The sequence below is a fragment of the Osmerus eperlanus genome, chromosome 6 (assembly GCF_963692335.1).
Source record: "Osmerus eperlanus chromosome 6, fOsmEpe2.1, whole genome shotgun sequence".
In the NCBI taxonomy this organism is placed as follows: Eukaryota; Metazoa; Chordata; class Actinopteri; order Osmeriformes; family Osmeridae; genus Osmerus; species Osmerus eperlanus.
This window is the reverse complement of record NC_085023.1, coordinates 1,111,743-1,135,475: the sequence shown is the minus strand read 5'-3', so window position 1 is coordinate 1,135,475 and position 23,733 is coordinate 1,111,743. Positions and strand designations below refer to the sequence as shown.

At 46.6% G+C, this 23,733-nt stretch overlaps 1 protein-coding gene across 13 annotated transcripts in view; it reads left to right on the top strand.

Annotated features, from left to right (window-relative positions):
* Positions 1–23,733, top strand: part of LOC134021842 (neurexin-1a) — a 242,827-nt gene that overhangs the window by 93,804 nt on the left and 125,290 nt on the right. For 10 of the 13 annotated variants that reach the window (XM_062462914.1, XM_062462913.1, XM_062462905.1 and 7 more), the window contains 5 exons: positions 4,130–4,333; positions 6,241–6,267; positions 16,454–16,576; positions 17,249–17,630; positions 19,118–19,308. In XM_062462914.1, coding sequence (XP_062318898.1) covers positions 4,130–4,333; positions 6,241–6,267; positions 16,454–16,576; positions 17,249–17,630; positions 19,118–19,308 — 927 coding nt within the window. The remainder of the gene's footprint in view (positions 1–4,129; positions 4,334–6,240; positions 6,268–16,453; positions 16,577–17,248; positions 17,631–19,117; positions 19,309–23,733) is intronic. The other 3 variants (XM_062462916.1, XM_062462915.1, XM_062462907.1) reach the window with 1 other exon arrangement.

The window sequence follows — 23,733 nt, the reverse complement described above, 5'->3', positions numbered from 1 at the left end:
GACAGAGGGATAGAGAGAGGGATAGAGAGGAAGGGAATGAAGGTGAGCTCCAGTAGTTTTGTTATTGAACTTGACGGAGATGAGTGGCAGCTGATTAGTGTGACCTTGGCAACAATCTAAGGATGCAATTGGACATCACAGAATAGAACTTTAGTAGACTGCATGCACCTCCATACACTATATGTAACTATTACATTACCACTATTCCAAAAATGTAAGGGAACACCTAAATAACACACGGCAGATATAGTCGAGATGGTAGAGAGGAGAGATGGTAGAGAGGAGAGGTGGTAGAGATGGTAGAGAGGAGAGATGGTAGAGGAGAGATGGTAGAGAGGAGAGATGGTAGAGAGGAGAGGTGGTAGAGAGGAGAGATGGTAGAGAGGAGAGATGGTAGAGGTGGTAGAGGAAGTAGAAATGGTAGAGAGGAGAGATGGTAGAGATGGCAGAGAGGAGAGATGGTAGAGGTGGTAGAGAGGAGAGATGGTAGAGAGGAGAGATGGTAGAGATGGTAGAGAGGAGAGATGGTAGAGAGGAGAGATGGTAGAGATAGTATCTGGCTAGTATTTGATTTTTACTATTATTATTATCATTATATAACCTGGTGTATGTGCGTATGTATGTGTATGTATGGGTATATACGTGTGTATATATACGTGTGGGTGTGTATGCACGTGTGTATGCGTATACATATATACAGTTAGGTCCATAAATATTTGGACATTGACACAATTTTCATCATTTTGGCTCTGTATACCACCACAATGGATTTGAAATGAAACAATCAAGATGTGCTTTAAGTGCAGACTTTCAGCTTTAATTTCAGGGTGAACGGTGTAGGAATTACAATACATTTTATATGTGCCCCCCCACCTTTTTAAGGGACCAAAAGTAATTGGACAATTGGCTGCTCAGCTGTTCCATGGCCAGGTGTATGTTATTCCCTCATGGGAGTTTGTTATTTCATTGACAAGGAGCAGATAAAAGGTCTAGAGTTCATTTCAAGTATGGTATTTGTGTTTGGAATCTGTTGCTGTCAACTCTCAATATGAAGTCCAAAGAGCTGTCACCATCAGTGAAGCAAGCCATCGTTAGGCTGAAAAATCAAAACAAACCTATCAGAGAGATAGCAAAAACATTAGGTGTGGCCAAATCAACTGTTTGGTACATTATTAAAAAGAAAGAACGCACTGGTGAGCAATTATTTTTGGTCCCTTAAAAAGGGGGGGGGGCACATATAAAATGTGTTGTAATTCCTACACCGTTCACCTGATTTGGATGTAAATACCTGAAATTAAAGCTGAAAGTCTGCCCTTAAAGCACATTTTGATTGTTTCATTTCAAATCCATTGTGGTGGTATACAGAGCCAAAATGATGAAAATTGTGTCAATGTCCAAATACTTATGGACCTAACTGTATATTATATATATAAATACATATGTGTGTGTGTATCTATTTACTTATTTATGTATTTATTTATACCGATTATTTGGCAACATTAATAATATACCAACTTGAATAATAATAACATGGATACAAGTTGTACACCTGCGTGGTGTAGCTACACGTATGTATATGTTAAACTGCCGTGTGAGTCTCTCTGTATGTAAGTGTATGAAATATAAGTATATATAAGGCCATGATTTACATTGATTAATATTTCTGTAATCCTACCGTTGCTTTGGCAATATGAACAATTGTTGTTTTCATGCCAATAAAGCCCTTTGAACTGAACTGAACTGATAGCAGAGAGGAGAGATGGTAGAGAGGAGACATGGTAGAGAGGAGAGATGGTAGAGAAGAGAGATGGTAAAGAGGAGAGATGGTAGAGAGGAGAGATGGTAGAGAGGAGAGATGGTAGAGAGGAGACATGGTAGAGAGGAGAGATGGTAGAGAGGAGAGATGGTAGAGATGGTAGAGAGGAGAGATGGTAGAGATGGTAGAGAGGAGAGATGGTAGAGATGGTAGAGAGGAGAGATGGTAGAGAGGAGAGATGGTAGAGATGGATGGTAGAGATGGTAGAGAGGAGAGATGGTAGAGGTGGTAGAGAGGAGAGATGGTAGAGAGGAGAGATGGTAGAGATGGTAAAGAGGAGAGATGGTAGAGAGGAGAGATGGTAGAGAGGAGAGATGGTAGAGAGGAGAGATGGTAGAGATGGTAGAGAGGAGAGATGGTAGAGAGGAGAGATGGTAGAGATGGTAGAGAGGAGAGATGGTAGAGGTGGTAGAGAGGAGAGATGGTAGAGAGGAGAGATGGTAGAGATGGTAAAGAGGAGAGATGGGAGAGAGGAGACATGGTAGAGAGTAGAGATGGGAGAGAAGAGACATGGTAGAGAGGAGAGATGGTAGAGGAGAGATGATAGAGAGGAGAGATAGTAGAGAAGACAGATGATAGAGTAGAGCTCCTAGACTCAAAGTGTCACCTGTAAACCAGATTTACTGTAGATGAACTAAAAAGGAACTGTTGGAGCTTGACAGACAGGTTCTGGTGGCGGCAGTGGGGGGATAGATAAACACTCTGGATGTCCAGCTCTCTCTTCTTCTCCCTCTCTCTCTCTCTCTCTCTCTCTCTCTCTCTCTCTCTCTCTCTCTCTCTCTCTCTCTCTCTCTCTCTCTCTCTCTCTCTCTTTCTCTCTCTTCCCCTCTTTCTCTCTCTCTCTCTATCTCTCTCTCTCTCTCTCACTCTCTCTCACTCTCTCTCACTCTCACTCTCTTCCTCCTCTCTCTCTCTCTCTCTCTCTCTCTCTCTCTCTCTCTCTCTCTCTCTCTCTCTCTCTCTCTCTCTCTCTCTCTCTCTCTCTCTCTCTCTCTCTCTCACTCTCTTCTTCCTCTCTCTCTCTCTCTCTCTCTCTCTCTCTCTCTCTCTCACTCTCTTCTTCCTCTTTCTCTCTCTCTCTCTTTCACTCTCTTCCTCCTCTCTCTCTCTTTCTCTCTCTCTGTCTGTCTTCCTCTCTTGCTGTCAGACTGGCATCTGTGGAGGCCGGGTGAGGTGTGGCAGGGGAAGGAGGGATGATGGCACAGTGCCTGCTGTTGTGATGTCTCCAGATTGCCTGGTAGGCTGGTAGGCAGAGGAGCTGTCAGACAAATTATCCTGCCCTGGCGAGCTTGCGCATAACACACCGCCCGCCGGGAGAATACCGCCACTGCAGATGGCGGGGGAGGAGGCGATGAGGAGGAGAGGAAGCGAGGATGAGGAGAAGAGGATGGGAAGAGGAGAAAGATCCTGCTTCTCACCCTTTCTGAATGAGAGGATTTTTAATTAACTGACAGACAGTTTTTCCTCCCATGTCCAAAATGTCTGGACTGATGTCTATCTGTCCTCCTCCTCCTCTCTAACCTGTCTCTTTTGCTGTCTGTCTGCCTCTCTGTCTATCTGTCCTCCTCCTCTCTACCCTGTTTGTCTGTCTGTCTGTCTGTCTGTCTGCAGACAGATACATGTTCCAGCACATGCTGATACAGCTGCATTCACACTGACAAAAGCTTGTTTACATAAATCCATATTTATGCTTCTCGACAGGAGCCCTAATGGGAATGGTATTTTCTTCAGAATGATGATAATATATTTACTTGTGTCTGATGTACAACATTACACCTGTCCTGGAGTTAACTTCCTGTTCACTCTCACAGGTTCCTGAGCTAGCTGTCTCCCTGTCTCACTAGAGCTAGCTGTCTCCCTGTCTCACCATAGCTAGCTGTCTCACTGTCTCACTAGAGCTAGCTGTCTCCCTGTCTCACCATAGCTAGCTGTCTCACTGTCTCACTAGAGCTAGCTGTCTCCCCATCTCACTAGAGCTAGCTGTCTCCCTGTCTCACTAGAGCTAGCTGTCTCCCTGTCTCACTAGAGCTAGCTGTCTCCCTGTCTCACTAGAACTAGTTGTCTCCCTGTCTCACTAAAGCTAGCTGTCTCCCTGTCTCACTAGAGCTAGCTGTCTCCCTGTCTCACTAGAGCTAGCTGTCTCACTAGAGCTATCTGTCTCCCTGTCTCACTAGAGCTAGCTGTCTCCTTGTCTCACTACAGCTAGCTGTCTCCCTGTCTCACTAGTGGTTCAGCTCTCCATCCACTATAGTGATCAGTAATACCACCCTTTCTCCTCCTGTTTTCCCTCCTCCTCCTCTCCTCCCCCTGTAGATGCTACCATACTCAGCTATGATGGCAGTAAGTTTATGAAGATCCAGTTGCCGTTGGTGATGCATACAGAAGCTGAGGATGTATCGCTACGCTTTCGCTCCCAGCGGGCCTACGGCGTTCTCATGGCAACCACGTCACGTGACTCGGCCGACACCCTACGTCTGGAGCTGGAGGCGGGGCGCGTGAGACTCACCGTCAACCTAGGTACCCCACACACACACACACACACTCACTCACTCTCACACACACTCACTCACAGACACACACACATACTCAAACACACTCACACATCCATCCACATATTACACACACATATATAACACACACACAGACGCGCACACACCCTGTGCTGCTGTGTGGAGTGCTAAAGGAGGGTAGAGTCCTTCATCATTCTGAGCCTGCGGGTCTCTGCTTACTGCCCCGGAGCACACAGACCCTCTTCCCAGCAGGGGCGCTCTACCCCACCCCACCCCCACCCTGCCTCTCTCCCCTGTATCCTCTCCCCCACCCTGCCTCTCTACCCCACCCCACCCCCACCCTGCCTCTCTACCCCACCCCACCCCCACCCTGCCTCTCTACCCCACCCCACCCCCACCCTGCCTCTCTACCCCACCCCCACCCTGCCTCTCTACCCTGTATCCTCTCCCCCACCCTGCCTCTCTACCCCACCCCACCCCCACCCTGCCTCTCCCCTGTATCCCCACCCTGCCTCTCTACCCTGTATCCTCTCCCCCACCCTGCCTCTCCCCTGTATCCCCACCCTGCCTCTTTACCCTGTATCCTCTCCCCCACCCTGCCTCTCTCCCCTGTATCCTCTCCCCCACCCTGCCTCTCTACCCTGTATCCTCTCCCCCACCCTGCCTCTCTACCCCACCCCACCCCCACCCTGCCTCTCTACCCCACCCCCACCCTGCCTCTCTACCCTGTATCCTCTCCCCCACCCTGCCTCTCTACCCCACCCCACCCCACCCTGCCTCTCTACCCCACCCCCACCCTGCCTCTCTACCCTGTATCCTCTCCCCCACCCTGCCTCTCTCCCCTGTATCCTCTCCCCCACCCTGCCTCTCTACCCTGTATCCTCACCTCCACCCTGCCTCTCTACCCTGTATCCTCTCCCCCACCCTGCCTCTCTACCCTGTATCCTCTCCCCCACCCTGCCTCTCTACCCTGTATCCTCTCCCCCACCCTGCCTCTCTACCCTGTATCCTCAACCCCACCCTGCTTCTCCCCCACCCCCACCCTGCCTCTTTTGAACCCAGTCTCCCCCATCCTCCTCCCAGAGCGTTCCCAGTGCGGGTTCTGTGATTGGCTCCCAGGCTGTATGCGGCCGCTCTTCTGCTGAGGTTGACGACACGCTGGCACCCTATAGAAGGAGACAGGGGCTGGGGGCGGGGTTAGGGACGGTCAGAGAGAGAGAGACAGGAGGGTGTAGAAAGACCCCCAGCATACCAGACAGGTCACAGTAGTCTTCAACCCTGGTCCTCAGGACCCACTGTCCATGTTCTGCAGAAGCATTATAACAACCCATTCATTAGGATCTGATGTGTTGGAGTAGGGAAACATCTAGAACATGCAGGACAGTGGGCCCTGAGGATCAGGTTTGAAGACCACTTTGACCTGTCTGGTCTGCTTTCACCTTGGTTATTTGCCCAGACCCTAGTCCTGGGGCATATAACCCTGCCCAGGCCCTAGTCCTGGGGCTGGGGCAAATAACCCTGCCCAGGCCCTAGTCCTGGGGCTGGGGCAAATAACCCTGCCCAGGCCCTAGTCCTGGGGCTGGGGCAAATAACCCTGCCCAGGCCCTAGTCCTGGGGCAAATAACCCTGCCCAGGCCCTAGTCCTGGGGCAGATAACCCTGCTCAGGCCCTAGTCCTGGGGCTGGGGCAAATAACCCTGCCCAGGCCCTAGTCCTGGGGCAGATAACCCTGCTCAGGCCCTAGTCCTGGGGCTGGGGCAAATAACCCTGCCCAGGCCCTAGTCCTGGGGCTGGGGCAGAGGGGTCATGAGAGGAGGGGTGTGTTGGCGTGTTGTCCCCAGGGGGTTAGGGGTGTGTTTGATGCTGCAGTTGTCTCCTTGAAGGAATCACATGTGCTCTATTCTCCCCCGTCTAGACTGTATCAGGATTAACTGCTCCTCCAGTAAGTTCATGTTCACGTCCTCTCACTCTTCTTATCTCTCCTCACTTCTCTTCTCTCATCTCTCCTCTCTCCGCCCTTCTCTCCTCTCTTCTCTCATCTCTCTCCTCTCTTCTCTTGTCTCTCTCCTCTCTCTTCTCTTGTCTATTCTCTCCTCTCACTTCTCTTGTCTATTCTCTCCTCTCTCCTCACCTCTCTCTCCGCTCACTCTTCTCTTCTCGTCTCTTCTCTTGTCTCTCTCCTCTCTCTTCTTTTCTCTTGTCTCTTCTCTCCTCTCCTCTCCTCTCCTCACTCCTCTCCTGTCTCTCCTCTCTCTCTCCTCTCCCTCCTCTCTCCTCTCTCTTCTCTCTCTCCCCCTCCTCCTGTATCTCCTCCCTCAGGGTCTCTCTCTAAGTGTATCTCTCTAACTGTGATGTGTCTCCTGTATGGGTTTGAATGGTTGTCTTCCTTCCCCGCTCTCTCCTCCAGTTGTGCCAACTCAGAGACCAGGCACACTGGCTCAGTTCAATTTAGGGACAATTGAACACTTGTAGTTGTGAGTCTAGTTAGAATTCCTGAAATTAAACCAGAGAGTAGAGTGTGAGTGAGAGGATAGAGCAGAGGCGATGCATAGGTGACACAGTAGAGGAAAGAGGAGTGGTTTTAATGAGGAGAGTAAACGTCTGTTGTTGCTAATTAACGAACCCTGACGCTCCTAGATCTAAACAGTCTGTCCTAGAACGCATCATTTCACCCCCCGCCCCTCCTCCTCCCTCCTCGACCCTCCTCTCCCACTGTTTCCCTTAATAAATGTCTGTCTGTCTGTCTGTCTGTCTGTGAATTCCGTTTATCTATTTGTCTGTCTGTAAATTGAGGAGACTTTTCATGACAGAAAAGAAAAGCCAGAGTGATTTTAATTATTCTCATTAACCTGCCTGGTCAGGCATGAAGACAGAGGGAGGGAGTGGGGGGGGAGGAGATGGGGAGGAGGGGAGAGGTATCTTGTCACACACATAGCATGTTCCAGACAGACTGGCCTACCAGCTCACAGTCTAGCTGTGTGACTGACAGACTCCCACACATGTTGGCATTGTGACGACCACAGCTCTTTAATCAGACGTGATTAATCACTGTGACAACAGAGAGGAATCCTCCACATTTTGGGAGAGACAGAGAGATATAGAGAGAGACAGAGAGAGAGAGCGATATAGAGACAGAGAGAGACTGTGGGCCTCATGTACTAACACTTTTGCGCCCACTTCAGGTGTATTTTTTTCGCAATTTGCGCGTTAAAGCATGGCGAGGTATGTACAAACATGCCGCACTGAGGTAAAGGCGCAGACTGCCTGTTGCGGGAACGGAAATGGCAAATTGCGCTTTTCCGTGTCATGCATATGAATTCACGGGAGGGTCAAGGGGAAAGTGGGAGTTTCCCATAAAGAGATGGGAGGGGATGCGTAAAGTGCGCCTAATTATGTTTTCCGCGGTATGTACAAAAATCGCCTGTGAAAGCGCACCTCTATTTTGCGGTGAAACTTCTCTGCTTTTTAAAAGCACCCGTAAACCAGGATGCGCATATGCTGGTGAAATGGCAGCCGTAACCCGAGCAAGACAAAGACATAGGCCAAAGGATTTTTGCCACAAGGATCACACTTTTGGAGTTGAGTGAACACAAAATCATTACGTGTTACAGATTAAGCAGCCATGCAATATTACAGTTACTGGAAGAAATCAAAGATTACATCGAATCTCTGACTCAGCGTTCACATTCCATTCCAGCAGTTGTTAAACTCCTCGCTACATTACAAATATTGGCATCAGGATCACTTCAAACACTCATCGCTGTTTTGACTTTGGTGGCTGATCCATGATAGAAAGAGAGAAGGAGGCCCATTCAATTGCGCGTTTAAATGCTCGCAATGTACGGTATAGTGGGCGGAGAAAGGCGCGGATTACGCGATGAACTGCAGGTTTCGTAAATACGTATCACAGCGTGCGCAATCTACGGGGTTGGCCTTGGCGCTAATAACGCTACGTTTGCGAATGTATGTACATGAGGCCCAGAGAGAGAGATATACAGAGAGAGACAGATATATATACATACAGAGAGAGAGATAGAGAGAGATGTTTGGCTCAGTCTCAGATGAAGGGAGTTTAATGGAGGTTCTTTGAGAGTCTCACCAAAAGTGCAGATCAGCAGCAGACTGCTGTTTAAACATCCAGGAGCTGCAACATCAATTCAGTTTTTTCCACATATTTTCTCCTTATTATATCTTGCCCTCGTTTTCTCGGGCATTAATTAATATGTGTTGTCAGGCGTTGCGAGGGGGGGGGGTGGAGGGGTGCCCATCACTGTCAATTAGGACCCCAGATCTCAGAGGCTGCCCCAAGCTGCCTGCACAAAACTCTGCCACTTCAGCTTAAATACTGTTAACAGCTGCCGTGTGACAACTACCTAAAAATACATTCTCTCTCTCCCTCTCTCTCCTCTCCCTCTGTCTCCATCTATCTGTCTCTCTCTCGCCATCATTCTTTCCTTCTAGCTGTCTTATTCTCTCTGTCTCCTCCCCCATGAAACTCAAACACACAACCACACACACGCACACACCTTCACCCTGATGACAGAACTGGACCTACAGTGGGCCTGACAATAACACACACACACACAGTCAGTCAGTAGGGTGTCAGTGTGGGGCTGACAATAACACACACACACACAGTCAGTCAGTAGGGTGTCAGTGTGGGCCTGACAATAACACACACACACACAGTCAGTCAGTAGGGTGTCAGTGTGGGGCTGACAATAACACACACACAGTCAGTCAGTCAGTAGGGTGTCAGTGTGGGCCTGACAATAACACACACACAAAGTCAGTCAGTCAGTAGGGTGTCAGTTTGGGCCTGACAATAACACACACACAGTCAGTCAGTAGGGTGTCAGTGTGGGCCTGACAATAACACACACACACAGTCAGTCAGTAGTGTGTCAGTGTGGGCCTGACAATAACACACACACACAGTCAGTCAGTAGTGTGTCAGTGTGGGGCTGACAATAACACACACACACAGTCAGTCAGTAGGGTGTCAGTGTGGGCCTGACAATAACACACACACACAGTCAGTCAGTCAGTCAGTCAGTAGGGTGTCAGTGTGGGCCTGACAATAACACACACACACACAGTCAGTCAGTCAGTCAGTCAGTCAGTAGGGTGTCAGTGTGGGGGTTGTTAAATTCCTCGGCCCTCACCCCACCTTCCCGCCTCCACTCAACCTGACATGAAGTACCAGGAACATGATTCGTTACGTGTCATTCAGAACATCCATGATGACGATATGACTTTGTTAAAACATCATTCATGACCCGTACTCATCATTCATGGCCCACTCAGTCCAGGAGGCCCAGAGTGGGACCTATCCTCAGAGAGGGAGAGATGGAGAGAGGGATGCAGGGAAGGAGGGTGAAGGAGACCCAGAGTGGGACCTATCCTCAGAGAGGGAGAGATGGAGAGAGGGATGCAGGGAAGGAGGGTGAAGGAGACCCAGAGTGGGACCTATCCTCAGAGAGGGAGAGATGGAGAGAGGGATGCAGGGAAGGAGGGTGAAGGAGACCCAGAGTGGGACCTATCCTCAGAGAGGGAGAGATGGAGAGAGGGATGCAGGGAAGGAGGGTGAAGGAGACCCAGAGTGGGACCTATCCTCAGAGAGGGAGAGATGGAGAGAGGGATGCAGGGAAGGAGGGTGAAGGAGACCCAGAGTGAAAGGAAAAGTGAGAGTGGGAGGGGGAGGGGCAGAGGGACTGCTTAGTTGACTGTCTCTAGTCTACTAGAATTTGTCTGCTGCCAACTCAGATTCTGTAATGCAATTACTGAAAGAACCCAGATTATGCAAATGCCAGTTCCTCAGGATTAGTGGTGTGTGTGTGTGTGTGTGTGTGTGTGTGTGTGTGTGTGTGTGTGTGTGTGAGAGAGAGAAGCAGCAGAAAACGTCATATTGGATGGGTTCTGGGTACTGTAGTTCAGAGTATGTGCAGGTGGGGGGGTGACAAGACTACAAGGTGGAGATAAGAGTATATGAGGGGGTTGTTATAGACAATCAGGGTATATAAGGGGGTAGTTATAGAGGATCAGGGTATATGAGGGGGTAGTTATAGAGGATCAGGGTATATGAGGGGGCAGTTATAGAGGATCAGGGTATATGAGGGGGCAGTTATAGAGGATCAGGGTATATGAGGGGGTAGTCAAGAGGATCAGGGTATATGAGGGGGCAGTTATAGAGGATCAGGGTATATGAGGGGGTAGTCAAGAGGATCAGGGTATATGAGGGGGTAGTTAGAGGTGGAGGTAAAATAATATAATGTGGATCTCTACTGCCCTCTGCTGGATTACTCACCAGCATGTAGCAATGTACATTGTGTGTGTTATTGTCAGGCCCACACTGACACCCTACTGACTGACTGTGTGTGTGTGTTATTGTCAGCCCCACACTGACACCCTACTGACTGACTGACTGACTGTGTGTGCAATGTACAAAAGGGAGTCAGGTGGCTGAGCGGTGAGGGAGTCGGGCTAGTAATCCGAAGGTTGCCTGTTCGATTCCCGGTCATGCCAACTGACGTTGTGTCCTTGGGCAAGGCACTTCACCCTACTTGCCTCGGGGGGAATGTCCCTGTACTTACTGTAAGTTGCTCTGGATAAGAGCGTCTGCTAAATGACTAAATGTAAATGTACATTATTGTTACATAATTTACTAGTTATTAACTAATAACTATATGTCAGTCATAGGCTATTTTAGGTTATTCTCAGTTGATAGGTGTATTATTCCATAATAAATATATGATAAAATTATTACTTTATTAATGTCAAAAGGTATGTAGCTCTCATGGATTGAGACTAATATGAACCTTTAGTTGAGTGAGTTGAGACTAATATGAACCTTTAGTTGAGTGAGTTGAGACTAATATGAACCTTTAGTTGAGTGAGTTGAGACTAATATGAACCTTTAGTTGAGTGAGTTGAGACTAATATGAACCTTTAGTTGAGTGAGTTGAGACTAATATGAACCTTTAGTTGAGTGAGTTGAGACTAATATGAACCTTTAGTTAAAAAAAATCATATTTGTGATGTTACACTGTGGGACCCACATTCGAACAATCACATATTTATGATGCTACTCATTAACGGGTTAAAGGTGTACATGGTTTCTGAGAGGGGTGGATGGGCTACTAGGGATTTTCAGAAAGAGCTTTGTGATGCACCTGAACAGGTACTTGATACTAATGGCAGATAAACGTGAAACTCCTCTTCTGTGGAGGAGCTATGTGTTCTCACATCCTGTTTGTGTTGAACCTAATCCTCAGTGTGTCTGCCATGCCACAATACCCCTCCCCCTCCCCACACATCTTCCCCACTTCAACTGATTCTAGATGTCAGACTGGTATACAGGCTGGTTAACAGGCTGGTTCTAGTGGTCTGGTCATTTACAGGCTGGTTCTAGTGGTCTGGTCATTTACAGGCTGGTTCTAGTGGTCTGGTCATTTACAGGCTGGTTCTAGTGGTCTGGTCATTTACAGGCTGGTTCTAGTGGTCTGGTCATTTACAGGCTGGTTCTAGTGACCAGGGGCCTCATGTATAAACGTTGCGTACGCACGAAAAGCTTGCGTACGCTGGTTTTCACACACAGGGTGTGATGTATAAAAATTAACTTGACGTGAGAATGTGCGGGCCATCTGCAAAGTATTGTCTGGCTATGTAACATGGCGAATTTGAACTGAAAAGTACCGAAACTCACTAAACATTACAAAATAAAAAGTTTACACTACAGTTACTGTCATACATGTATGACGTTGACTATTCAAAAAACATAATTACCTCCGCTATTAAAAGTTCGATCATTGATGTGGATGATTCACATCAAAATGCCAAAACCCAAACTGGAATTGCTATTAACTGTTTAATCCGCCACCACTTAATAACTTCGGTTAAACTTGAGGGTGTCAAACGAACGACAAAATCACTTAGGAAATGCATGTCACCCTCTGTAGGCCTAATAGGGTTGTATATTGCACGCAGCACGTATTATTTACCACAGATGAAATATATACTCGCAGTGCTGTGTAACTACACGATTGGCACGGGAAAATGCAATTGTTTCTGTGAGCCTGACTCTGGCTCATCCATGACTCACAGGAGGCATGACGCATGAATCCACCTCCCAAGGACCACCACTCGTTTCTTTATTTCAAGTTTTACATCAGACCATTTCTTCTTAATTTCTGCCATGGTCCGGTTCCCCGAACCCACAGCATTTACTGCCCTAGTGACAGTTTTCCACTACGCTGACTTTCTTTTGTTGCTAATACCCAGGCCCAAACGTAATTTGCGAGCGCAGAATTCAGACGAAAACCCGCAGAATTTCAAATAGAATGCATTGATCTGAGGCAAAATTTAAATACATTTGTCAACTCATATTACGTTTCTATTCTTTCGAAATATTTAACTTGTAAACAGAGCCACCAGTGTAGGTCTGTGATAGCAATCGAAGGAAGTCTGTCAACCCATAAACTGATACAGTAACGTTCACGTTAGACCAGCTACTGTAGCCAATATTAAAACCGTTGCCAAAAATCCCAAGATTCAGCCTTGAAGATAATTGACACGGAAACACATCAACCAAAATGACAGCAAGAGACAGGGCCAGGGAGTTTCCAGGCGATCTTTAAGAGGATGGATCAATACTTTTTTGCAAAGTCTGTCATCATTCAATCGATCGTATTCGGCGTCAAACTGTTGTGGAACATCTTCGATCGCTCCTACATAAGAACGGGATGAATTCCGCAGATTTTTAAATCTGAATAACCGCAGAAAATGTAAATGTAAAAAAAATGCTTTTTTGTTTGGGCTTGCTAATACCTGATGACAGGCCGCCAAACAGGACACATTTCCTTGCCTCCAGCTCTGTTTTTAGAACCTCGATCTCACAGCCTGTGAAATATTTATTTTTTGCGTGTTTAGCCATTTTAATTCAGACAAAGAAATGACCTCAGGAGCGCATTTATAGTCCATCTGCATATTCATTTATGGGAGGAGGCAAGGCGGGGTCAGTGGCTCGTTCACGTGCGGTCAATCTCACGTTGATTGTGATTTATAAAGGAAAGGTGCGCAGGACCTGGCGTACGACCGGTTTTATACATGTGAATATTTCTGTGCGTAGGTACTTTTCAAGTTTTGGCCGTACGCCATCTTCTGGTATGTAAGCTGTGCAATTTTTATACATGAGGCCCCTGAACGTTTACAGGCTGGTTCTAGTGACCAGGGGTCACATTTATAAAACTGTGCGTAGGATTCTAACTAAAAGTGTACTTACGGCCAAAAGCCTAAAATGGTGTACGCCCCCCAAAAATCGGACTTATAAAACCATGCTTATGCATACCTGTAACCAATGGTCCCTTTATAAATCACAGATTACCCACAAGTGTGCATACGTGAATCAGCATTTTAACCGGCCCTGAACACGCCCATTTTTAACCATAAATGGTCAATGCAAAGCACGTCCTCATGAATGCTAATCCGGTATATTAATGACCCTGGCATGCGATTGTTCTTTATGGTGGATCATGGCGACAGATGGGAAAGAACAAAAAAGTGAAAGTTCTCAGACACTGAAATTGAAGTAGCCTACTTGTAGGCGAGGTGGACGCCTGAAAACACACATTATTTGGTGGCCACAGCAGCGGGATCACCACAAGAAAAAACAGTGCGAGTGGCAGCATATTGCTAAGTAAAGTATGTTGCTGTGTTTAGAAACGTATTTAGCATTCTACCTATGCTAGATACAGGAGACGTTAGCATTGCTAATAACTGTTACAGACAAAATCATACTGTAGCCTACTTACAGCTTGCGTTTGCGATGAGCGTACGGTCGGAACAGCACATCTTTTCAGGTTCAGCTTCTTAGCAAATCCTGCTTGAAATTGTCCAAGGTTGTCAAAACTGTCTTGGGTGAAATGTTCAGAGCAAATGAATAATTGAGTGTCGAACTTCGCCGGGATCTTCTCATAGACAAACAGCAGCCATGCCTGTCGAATGTTTGGCTCCTTGGGAAGACTATGAGTGTTAGCCTTCCCTGTACAGCCTGGAACACAGCATTTACGACCGTGGTCCATTTTCAATATCCTTGTTTACTTCAAAACGTTATCCTTTCTAATTGCTTAGAAGTAGCCTACACAGAGCAGCGCGCAGCTAAACTAGCATCGGAGATCTACGCTACCTCGGACTGGGCAAGAACACCAGTGAGTGGGCTGGTCTGGATGTAAATTTTGGGGCGTGACAAAGATACAGACCAGAGTCAAAAAAGGCGGTCCCCCGTCCTACGTCACTCCGGTGGCTTTGTTGAAAAGCTAGCGTTTTACAGCCAAATTTTTTCATTTTGAGATTTGCATAGGAAAGAGGTGTCAATGGACTTTGAGGTTCACTGTATGTTCATCTTACCCACCGAACTGTCGTTATTCAACTATGACAAGGTAAAATCGGTTTTGCAATCAATCACCCCTTTAAAGTTTGGACTGATAACGAGGACGTAGTGTAGCAATTGTGCGGGAGCTTAACGACTGTATTTCCAGTTTTTGACATATGATGATATATGCACAGTATTAAAGAAATATATTTAGTTATAGGTTACACTGTGTTCTGCAGTTGTCTAAAGGTAGGATATGTGATGTTATCCTCTGTTATCCTCCTGCACTCCCGTAGTGGACAATCTGATGGTGAGACAGCGCTGAATTTTGATGTAAAGTTTGAGTTGGATTGTACAAGGTGTTTATGGAACAATTATCACTCAGTACTAGCGCAAATAACACTGCTGGATGTAATCTTCATGATAATGATGAAATGGAGTGAAAAAAACGTGAGTGAGGAAAACAAAATATAACTATTACGAGTAATCGTTCTTCCCACATTCTGCAGTCTGACTACATACGGTCATCTGCGTCACCAATTCCCACTGTCTCCAAAATGTGCGTAGGCCTACGGATGGGTCAGAGTTTGCATGGAGGACCGCACATTGTCTCGTCAAGTTTGTTTTTTATAAATCACAACCTTTGCATGGGAAATGGCGTACGCACATTTTCAGCCCCGTTTTGTGCATACGCAACGTTTATAAATGAGACCCCTGGACATTTACAGGCTGGTTATACTGGTCAGGCCATTTACAGGCTGGTTCCAGTGGTCAGGCTGGTTATATCCATCTCCATCACCCCTCTTTATCCCACCTCTATCCATCTCCCTCACCCCTCTTTATCCCACCTCTATCCATCTCTCCTCTCTGTATCCCACCTCTATCCATCTCTCCTCTCCTCTCTCTGTATCCCACCTCTATCCATCTCTCCTCTCTCTGTATCCCACCTCTATCCATCTCTCCTCTCTCTGTATCCCACCTCTATCCATCTCTCCTCTCTCTGTATCCCACCTCTATCCATCTCTCCTCTCTCTGTATCCCACCTCTATCCATCTCTCCTCTCTATGTATCCCACCTCTATCCATCTCTCCTCTCTCTGTATCCCACCTCTATCCACCTCTCCTCTCTCTGTATCCCACCTCTATCCATCTCTCCTCTCTCTGTATCCCACCTCTATCCATCTCTCCTCTCTCTCTGTATCCCACGTCTATCCATCTCTCCTCTCTCTGTATCCCACCTCTATCCATCTCTCCTCTCTCTGTATCCCACCTCTATCCATCTCTCCTCTCTCCTCTCTTCTGTCCTTTTCTCTCTGTCTCTCTTCTCTACCTTTTTTCTTTTATTTTGTCAAATTTTCCTCTTATTTGCTCACTTTTGCTCATGTACTCTTAGTGTGTCTGTGTGTGTGTGTGTGTGTGTGTGTGTCTGTGTATGTGTCTGTGTGTCTGTATGTATAAGTATGTGTGTATGAGTGTGTGTTTGTCTGTGAGTATGAGATTGTGGGTAAGAGCATGTACGTGTGTCTGTGTGTGTGTGCACGGTAGATTAGCTGTGTGCATATGAGTGTGTGTGTATGAATGTGTGTTTATGAGCATGTGTGTGTCAGGGTGTTTGTGTGTGTGTATGAGCGTGTGTGTTTGAGTGTCTGACTAAGCTTGTGTGTATGAGTGAGTGTGTTTATGAGCATGTAAGTGTGTGTGTGTGTGACGGTGTTTGTGTGTGTGTGTGTGTTTTAACTTCCCTCTGGGCTGTTCTACAGGTAAGGGTCCAGAGACTTTATTTGCGGGTCAGAACCTGAATGATAACGAGTGGCACACAGTCAGGGTGTTCAGGAGAGGCAAGAACCTGAAGCTTACCGTGGATGACCTGCCTGCTGTGGAAGGTACCTCCTCCTCTCCTCCCTCTCCTCCTCTCCCTCTCCCTCTCCCCTCCCTCCTCTTCCTCTTCCTCTCCTTCTCCCTCCTTTCCCTCTCCCCTCCTCCCTTCTCCTTTCTCTTCCCACTCTCCCTCCTCCTCCCTCCTCTTCCTCTCCTTCTCCTCCTCCCCCCTCTTCCCTCCTCCTCTCCCTCATCCTCTTCTCCCTCTTCTTCCTCCTTTCTCTTCCCACTCTCCCTACTCCCTCCTCCTCCTCTCCCTCCATTACCTTCTCCTCTTACACCCTCCTCCTCCTCCTCTCCCTCCTCCTCCTCTCCCACCTTTTCCTCCTCCCCTCCTTTCTTCTCCTCCTACACCCTCCTCTTCCTTTCTCCCTCCTGTGCCTCCGCTTCCTCGTTTCTCCCTCTTCCTCCTCTTACTTCCTCCTTCCCCTTCTCTCCCTCCTTCCCCTCCTCCTACTTTCTCCCTCCTCCTCCTACACCCTCCTTCTCCACCACTCTTCTCTGTCACACACGTGCTCTTTCTCTCTGTCCTTTGTTTCTCCTTTCTCCCTCATTATCTCCTCTTCTCCTCCGTGCCCCTCCCTTGTTCCTTCTCATTCCCTTCCTTCCCCCCACCAAACCTTGCCCCCTCCTCCAACACACTCTGTACCTCCACCTCACCCCCCTTCCTCCCACAGGTCAGATGGCGGGTGACCACACTCAGCTAGAGTTCCACAACCTGGAGACGGGCATCGTGACGGAGAAACGCTTCCTGTCCCTCGTACCCTCCAACTTCATCGGCCACCTCCAGAGCTTCTCCTTCAACGGCCTGGCCTACATCGACCTCTGCAAGAACGGAGACATCGAGTACTGCGAGCTCAACGCAATGATCGGCTTCAAGAGCATCGTGGCTGACCCGGTGACCTTCAAGTCGCGCTCCAGCTACGTGTCGCTGACCACCCTGCAGGCCTACTACTCCATGCACCTGTTCTTCCAGTTCAAGACCACCTCCTCTGATGGACTCATCCTCTTCAACAGCGGCGACGGCAATGACTTCATCGTGGTGGAGCTGGTCAAGGGGTAGGTGGGACCGGAGAGAGAGACGAGCAGACACCTGCAGGAGATATGATGGGGAGAGACTAGGAGAGACCAGCAGGAGATATAATGGGGAGAGACTAGGAGAAACCAGCAGGAGATAAGATGGGGAGAGACTAGGAGAGACCAGCAGGAGATATAATGGGGAGAGACTAGGAGAAACCAGCAGGAGATAAGATGGGGAGAGACTAGGAGAGACCAGCAGGAGATATGATGGGGAGAGACTAGGAGAGACCAGCAGGAGATATGATGAGGTGAGACTAGAATAGACCAGCAGGAGATATAATGAGGTCAGAGTAGGAGTATGGAGGACCAAACCTGCCATATTTACAAATGAATGAATGAATAAATAAATGTCCACATCCATGCATTTAGACAGAAATAAACGAATATATGTATTAATTAATGCACAATTGTCAATCAATAGTTACATATATTTTACATTTATGTATGTATTTATTTTTGTATTCATTTATTGATTGATTTATTGATTGATTTATTCATTCATTTATTCATCCATTCATTCATTCATTCATTCATTCATTCATTGTTCCCAATATGATAATGAGAGGAGGCCAGTAGGCGTGGAAACTGACTGTTCAGACATTGCAATCAATCCAGAGCCATAGATTCAATCTAGCTAACGCCTGGGACACACTGGCTGCGAAGCGCCCTGAAGCGCCACAATCTGCTACGAATGGCGCGATGCTGTTCACACTAGACGCGCATTTCTCCACGCCGGTCACCAAGCCTTTCACCTTCTCTGAGCTTTACTTTTATACATGTAAAGCTAACATGGTACATAAACATGGCATAGGTACAGGCTAATTAGGCAACTAGTTGCTCCAACAACCGTCGCAACAGCATCCCATTCCCAACATAACGTGGCAACATTTGGCTTTTGTTGCCGTAGTCTTTGTAAAATACGTGCCATATTGGAGAGACCAGCAGGAGAAATGTGAGGAGCCTAGGGTGATACCAGCGGTAGCTGGAGTGGGTGTTGAGGCTGTAGGAAGGTCCATAACGCTGCGGTAGCTGGAGTGGGTGTTGAGGCTGTAGGAAGGTCCATAACGGAGTGGGTGTTGAGGCTGTAGGAAGGTCCATAACGGAGTGGGTGTTGAGGCTGTAGGAAGGTCCATAACGGAGTGGGTGTTGAGGCTGTAGGAAGGTCCATAACGGAGTGGGTGTTGAGGCTGTAGGAAGGTCCATAACGGAGTGGGTGTTGAGGCTGTAGGAAGGTCCATAACGGAGTGGGTGTTGAGGCTGTAGGAAGGTCCATAACGGAGTGGGTGTTGAGGCTGTAGGAAGGTCCATAACGGAGTGGGTGTTGAGGCTGTAGGAAGGTCCATAACGGAGTGGGTGTTGAGGCTGTAGGAAGGTCCATAACGGAGTGGGTGTTGAGGCTGTAGGAAGGTCCATAACGGAGTGGGTGTTGAGGCTGTAGGAAGGTCCATAACGCTGCGATCTCTCAGGTACCTCCACTATGTGTCTGACCTGGGAAATGGAGCCCATCTCATCAAGGGAAACTCCAACAAGCCTCTGAACGACAACCACTGGCACAACGTCCTCGTCTCCAGAGACACCAACAACCTGCACACCGTCAAGATCGACACCAAGGTCACCACCCAGACCACCATGGGGGCCAAGAACCTGGACCTGAAGGGTGAGTCTGACCACTGTGCAGGGGGCAGGTGGGAGGGCTGTCTGAAGGGCTGGGGGGAGGGAGGGTGTATTAGAGCTAATGGGAGGGGGTCTGGGGTGGGGTAGTGGGAGATAGAGGAAGTTAGAGGTGCTGGGAGGGTATTTAAAAACCACATGTACTGTAAATAGAGACATAGATAATATGATGCAGCTCCTCTGCAGTAAATGGGAGTCAGATGGCTGAGCGGTCAGGGAATCGGGCTATTAATCAGAAGGTTGCCGGTTCGATTCTGTCCGTGCCGAATGACGTGTCCTTGGGAAAGGCACTTCACCTTACTTGCCTCGGGGGAATGTCCTTGTACTTACTGTAATTCGCTCTGGATAATAGCGTCTGCTAAATGACTAAATGTAAATAGGATCCTCCACTAGAGATGCTGCACCTTTAGACAGTGTCATGCTGTTTCACTGCATTACTCTTGATTGTCCACTAGAGATGCTGCACCTTTAAACAGTGTCATGCTGTTTCACTGCATTACTCTTGATTGTCCACTAGAGATGCTGCACCTTTAGACAGTGTCATGCTGTTTCACTGCATTACTTTTGATTGTCCACTAGAGATGCTGCACCTTTAAACAGTGTCATGCTGTTTCACTGCATTACTCTTGATTGTCCACTAGAGATGCTGCACCTTTAGACAGTGTCATGCTGTTTCACTGCATTACTCTTGATTGTCCACTAGAGATGCTGCACCTTTAGACAGTGTCATGCTGTTTCACTGCATTACTCTTGATTGTCCACTAGAGATGCTGCACCTTTAGACAGTGTCATGCTGTTTCACTGCATTACTCTTGATTGTCCACTAGAGATGCTGCACCTTTAGACAGTGTCATGCTGTTTCACTGCATTACTCTTGATTGTCCACTAGAGATGCTGCACCTTTAGACAGTGTCATGCTGTTTCACTGCATTACTCTTGATTGTCCACTAGAGGTCAGTTTTGCCACACAGCAGGTGTGGAACTAATTTGGGGTCGGGGGCACATTGGTTAAAATATCACCTGAGGCAGGCCGAGAAAAATCAGAACAAGATGGAACTTGACACTTATTACCCAACAGTAAATTCTAAGGGAAATGTTCCTATAACAGCCATAAGAGGCAGATTGACACACATTAACACAACATGAAGAATCAAACTGGACCAGACCTATCATTTCACCACATCACACTGACATTGTAATTCAAAAGTATTTAATCCTCAATTGTAATGACATTTTTATTTCAAGGAGAAGAGGAAGGCAACAGCAAATACACAATGGAAAAACCATGAGAATCTGGGATCATCAGATACATTGTTTCAGATTAAAAATACAAATCAACAAATTATCATTCTGAATATCAACATCAGCTTTTTTTTTATAAACATCTTTGGATGTTAATTGGGAAAAGATTAGTACAGTACAGAAACACTCAATCTGAGGTCAGTATATGGTTACTGTTTAGAACTGTCTGACACCTTTTGGCTTCAACCAACTTCTCAATATCAGAAGTCTTAGAGCAATTGACACTTTCATAATGTCATTTCAGTGAGCATGTGACAAGCGAGAGCACACTTTGGATTTTATTTGTTCATTATGGAGATGAAGTACTTCCAAATATGCACAGACTCACAGAGGCAATGATGATAGAATGTGTGCAAGTCAACATTGGCAAATTAGTCTTTTACCACATAACTGCAGTGTAAGTCAATCAACTCCATTTGTTGGTCGATTGGTACATTAGAGGGGTTACTAGAGAGAGGAGATGTAAATATATTTTTGGCTGAAGTTCAGTATTTGAAAACACTGCTGATATTCTTTCTTCAGTTCTGATATTTTCATCTTGAATCGATCCATGTTGCCATCGTTGATGATTTCTTTCAGAGAGGGGAAATGTACAATATTATTCTCTGAAAGCTGTCTCCCACATGATGGGTTTCTGTTGAAATGCACACACATCATCACAGGGTTCAACATAAACATTTTTTGCGACTGGCCCCACGGGCCAGTGGGTTTGAAACTTACTGGCCCCAAGGCCATTTTTACTGGCCCCCCCTCCAAAAGTTGTAATTTATCATTGTTACAACAAAACCAAAGACTTATAAGTTATGTTATTCTGTTAACATGTTTAACAATTTATTTAACACATCCTGGATATAAAAAGAACAAAAATAAAATCACATTTCTAGTGATAAAAAATGATAAGGTAATAGTCAGCAAAACAATTGACTTTTAACCTCAAACATGACATGCTCTCTTCCCTGCTGACAGCCATCTCTGCACAACTCTGTCTGGCTGAAACTGAAACCTCTGGTCCCTCAATGCTAATATATAAAAGCTTCCATAGCATTTCATCAGTATGATACTAAGTACCCAAGTCGACACCATTCTTCTGCTGCAGTTCAATAGCCTGGGGGAACGAGGCGAACGGCTGTCCCGTCTTAATTACGTCATATGCCGTTGTTATAAGTCGTGCAATAACACGATGGGCATCTACATTTAAATTCCTGACCAGCATGGTCAACGGCCTGGAAGATGGATTGTCAACCATCCGCTTAGCTGTCACGCAAACCAGGTGCTGTCTGCTAGCATGGCTGGTCAGGGATTGTTTTCGAAAATTGTCGGTGCCTGTGTAAAAAGATCCACTTTTGTCTGCTTTAGACGGGAACATACGACAGACGACACAGTGCATCTTAAGGCCGAAATATGCTTCTGCGTCTCCGTTTACGGATGGGCGGTACTTGGGAGGCCAGAGAATTACATATTGCAGTAGTCCAATCGGGATGTAACAAATGCATGTATTAGTTTTTCAGCATCATCCTTTGAGAGGAAATTTCTTATTTTAGCTATGTTACGTACATGGAAAAATCCAATTCTGGTCATTTGCTTAATATGGTACTCGAACGAGAGGTCTGGGTCCATTGTGACTCCTAGATTTTTGACAAGCTGGCTTTGAGACACTTTGATGCCGTTTAGGTCTAGGGTGAGATTGGATAAATTATTTATGTATTTTTTAGGTCCCAAAATTTGCACCTCTGTTTTACCCGAATTGAGAAAAAGGACATTTGCTGTCACCCAAGTTCTTATCCCAGAAACACATTTTTCCAGAGTGTGTGGTAATTCTCCAGGCTTTAGGGACATGTATAGCTGGGTGTCATCTGCATAGCAGTGAAAATCTACTCAGGAGCTTCTAATTAAGTTTCCTAAAGGCAACATGTAGAGAGAAAATAGCAAAATAGCAGAGGGCCTAGGACAGAACCCTGTGGTACTCCGTATTTTACAGTGGAGCTCCTGGATGAGCGGCCGTCATAATGGACAAATTGTGATCTTTTAGATAGATACGATCTAAACCATTGGAATGCCGTACCAGAGATCCCAACACAGTTCTCCATACGTTCCAGGAGAATTTGATGATCCACAGTGTCAAAAGCTGCACTCAGGTTCAGGACAACCAGGACAGAGAAAGAGCCTGCGTCAGAGGCTCATAGTAGATCATTGACTACCTTGGCTAATGCAATTTCAGTGCTGTGGTGAAGACAAAATCCAGACTGGAGAGGTTCATAAAGCTGATTTGAGGAGAGGTGCTCAGTGAGCTGTTGTACCACAGCTTTTTTTTTTTTATTGAGAGAAATGGAAGATTTGAAATTGGCCTGTAGTTGCCAAGAGATCCGGGATCCAGGTTTGTTTTTTTAAGTAGGGGCTTAATAATTTCTTGTTTAAAATTGTCAGGGACTTGGCCAGTTACGATAGATTCATTAATAATACTAGCATGGGTGGTCCAATAATAGGGAGGACTTCCTTACGAAGTTTGGCAGGAAGGGGGTTGAGAAGGCAATTGGTGGGTTTCGATGAATCTATCAGCTTTATGAACGCTTCCATAGAAATAGGGTTAAAGTGAGTGAGAGCCTCAACATGCAGCATGCTTGGTATAGAGGAAGATTCGGTGTTCATGGCCATTCATCCAGAGCTGGTCTGTAGTTTGTCCCTAATTGCATAGATTTTGTGGTTGAAGAATTCTAGAAAATCATTGGGAGAGAGATCTGTACTAACACCATGTGCACTTTTCTTAGTGAGTTTTGCAACGGTATCAAATAGGAATTTAGCATTGTGCTGGTTCTTACTAATCAGCTTAGAGTATTCTGATCTGGACCTGATGAGGACTTGTTTGTTCCAGTAGGCTGTCCTTCCAGGCCAGGCGGAAAACCTCCAATTTAGTGGTACGCCACTTACGTTCTAGTTTTCTGGTTGACTTTTTGAGAGTGTGGGTTTCAACAATGGAGACAATTTCTTATCCTTTCTTTTCCTAGGTTTGAGTGGGGCAACAGAGTCTTGCGATAGCTGAAGAACCAAATTCAGATCCTTAGTTGTAGCATTTAGTGATTTATTTGCTAGCATGTGTAGTCCGTCCATCCCG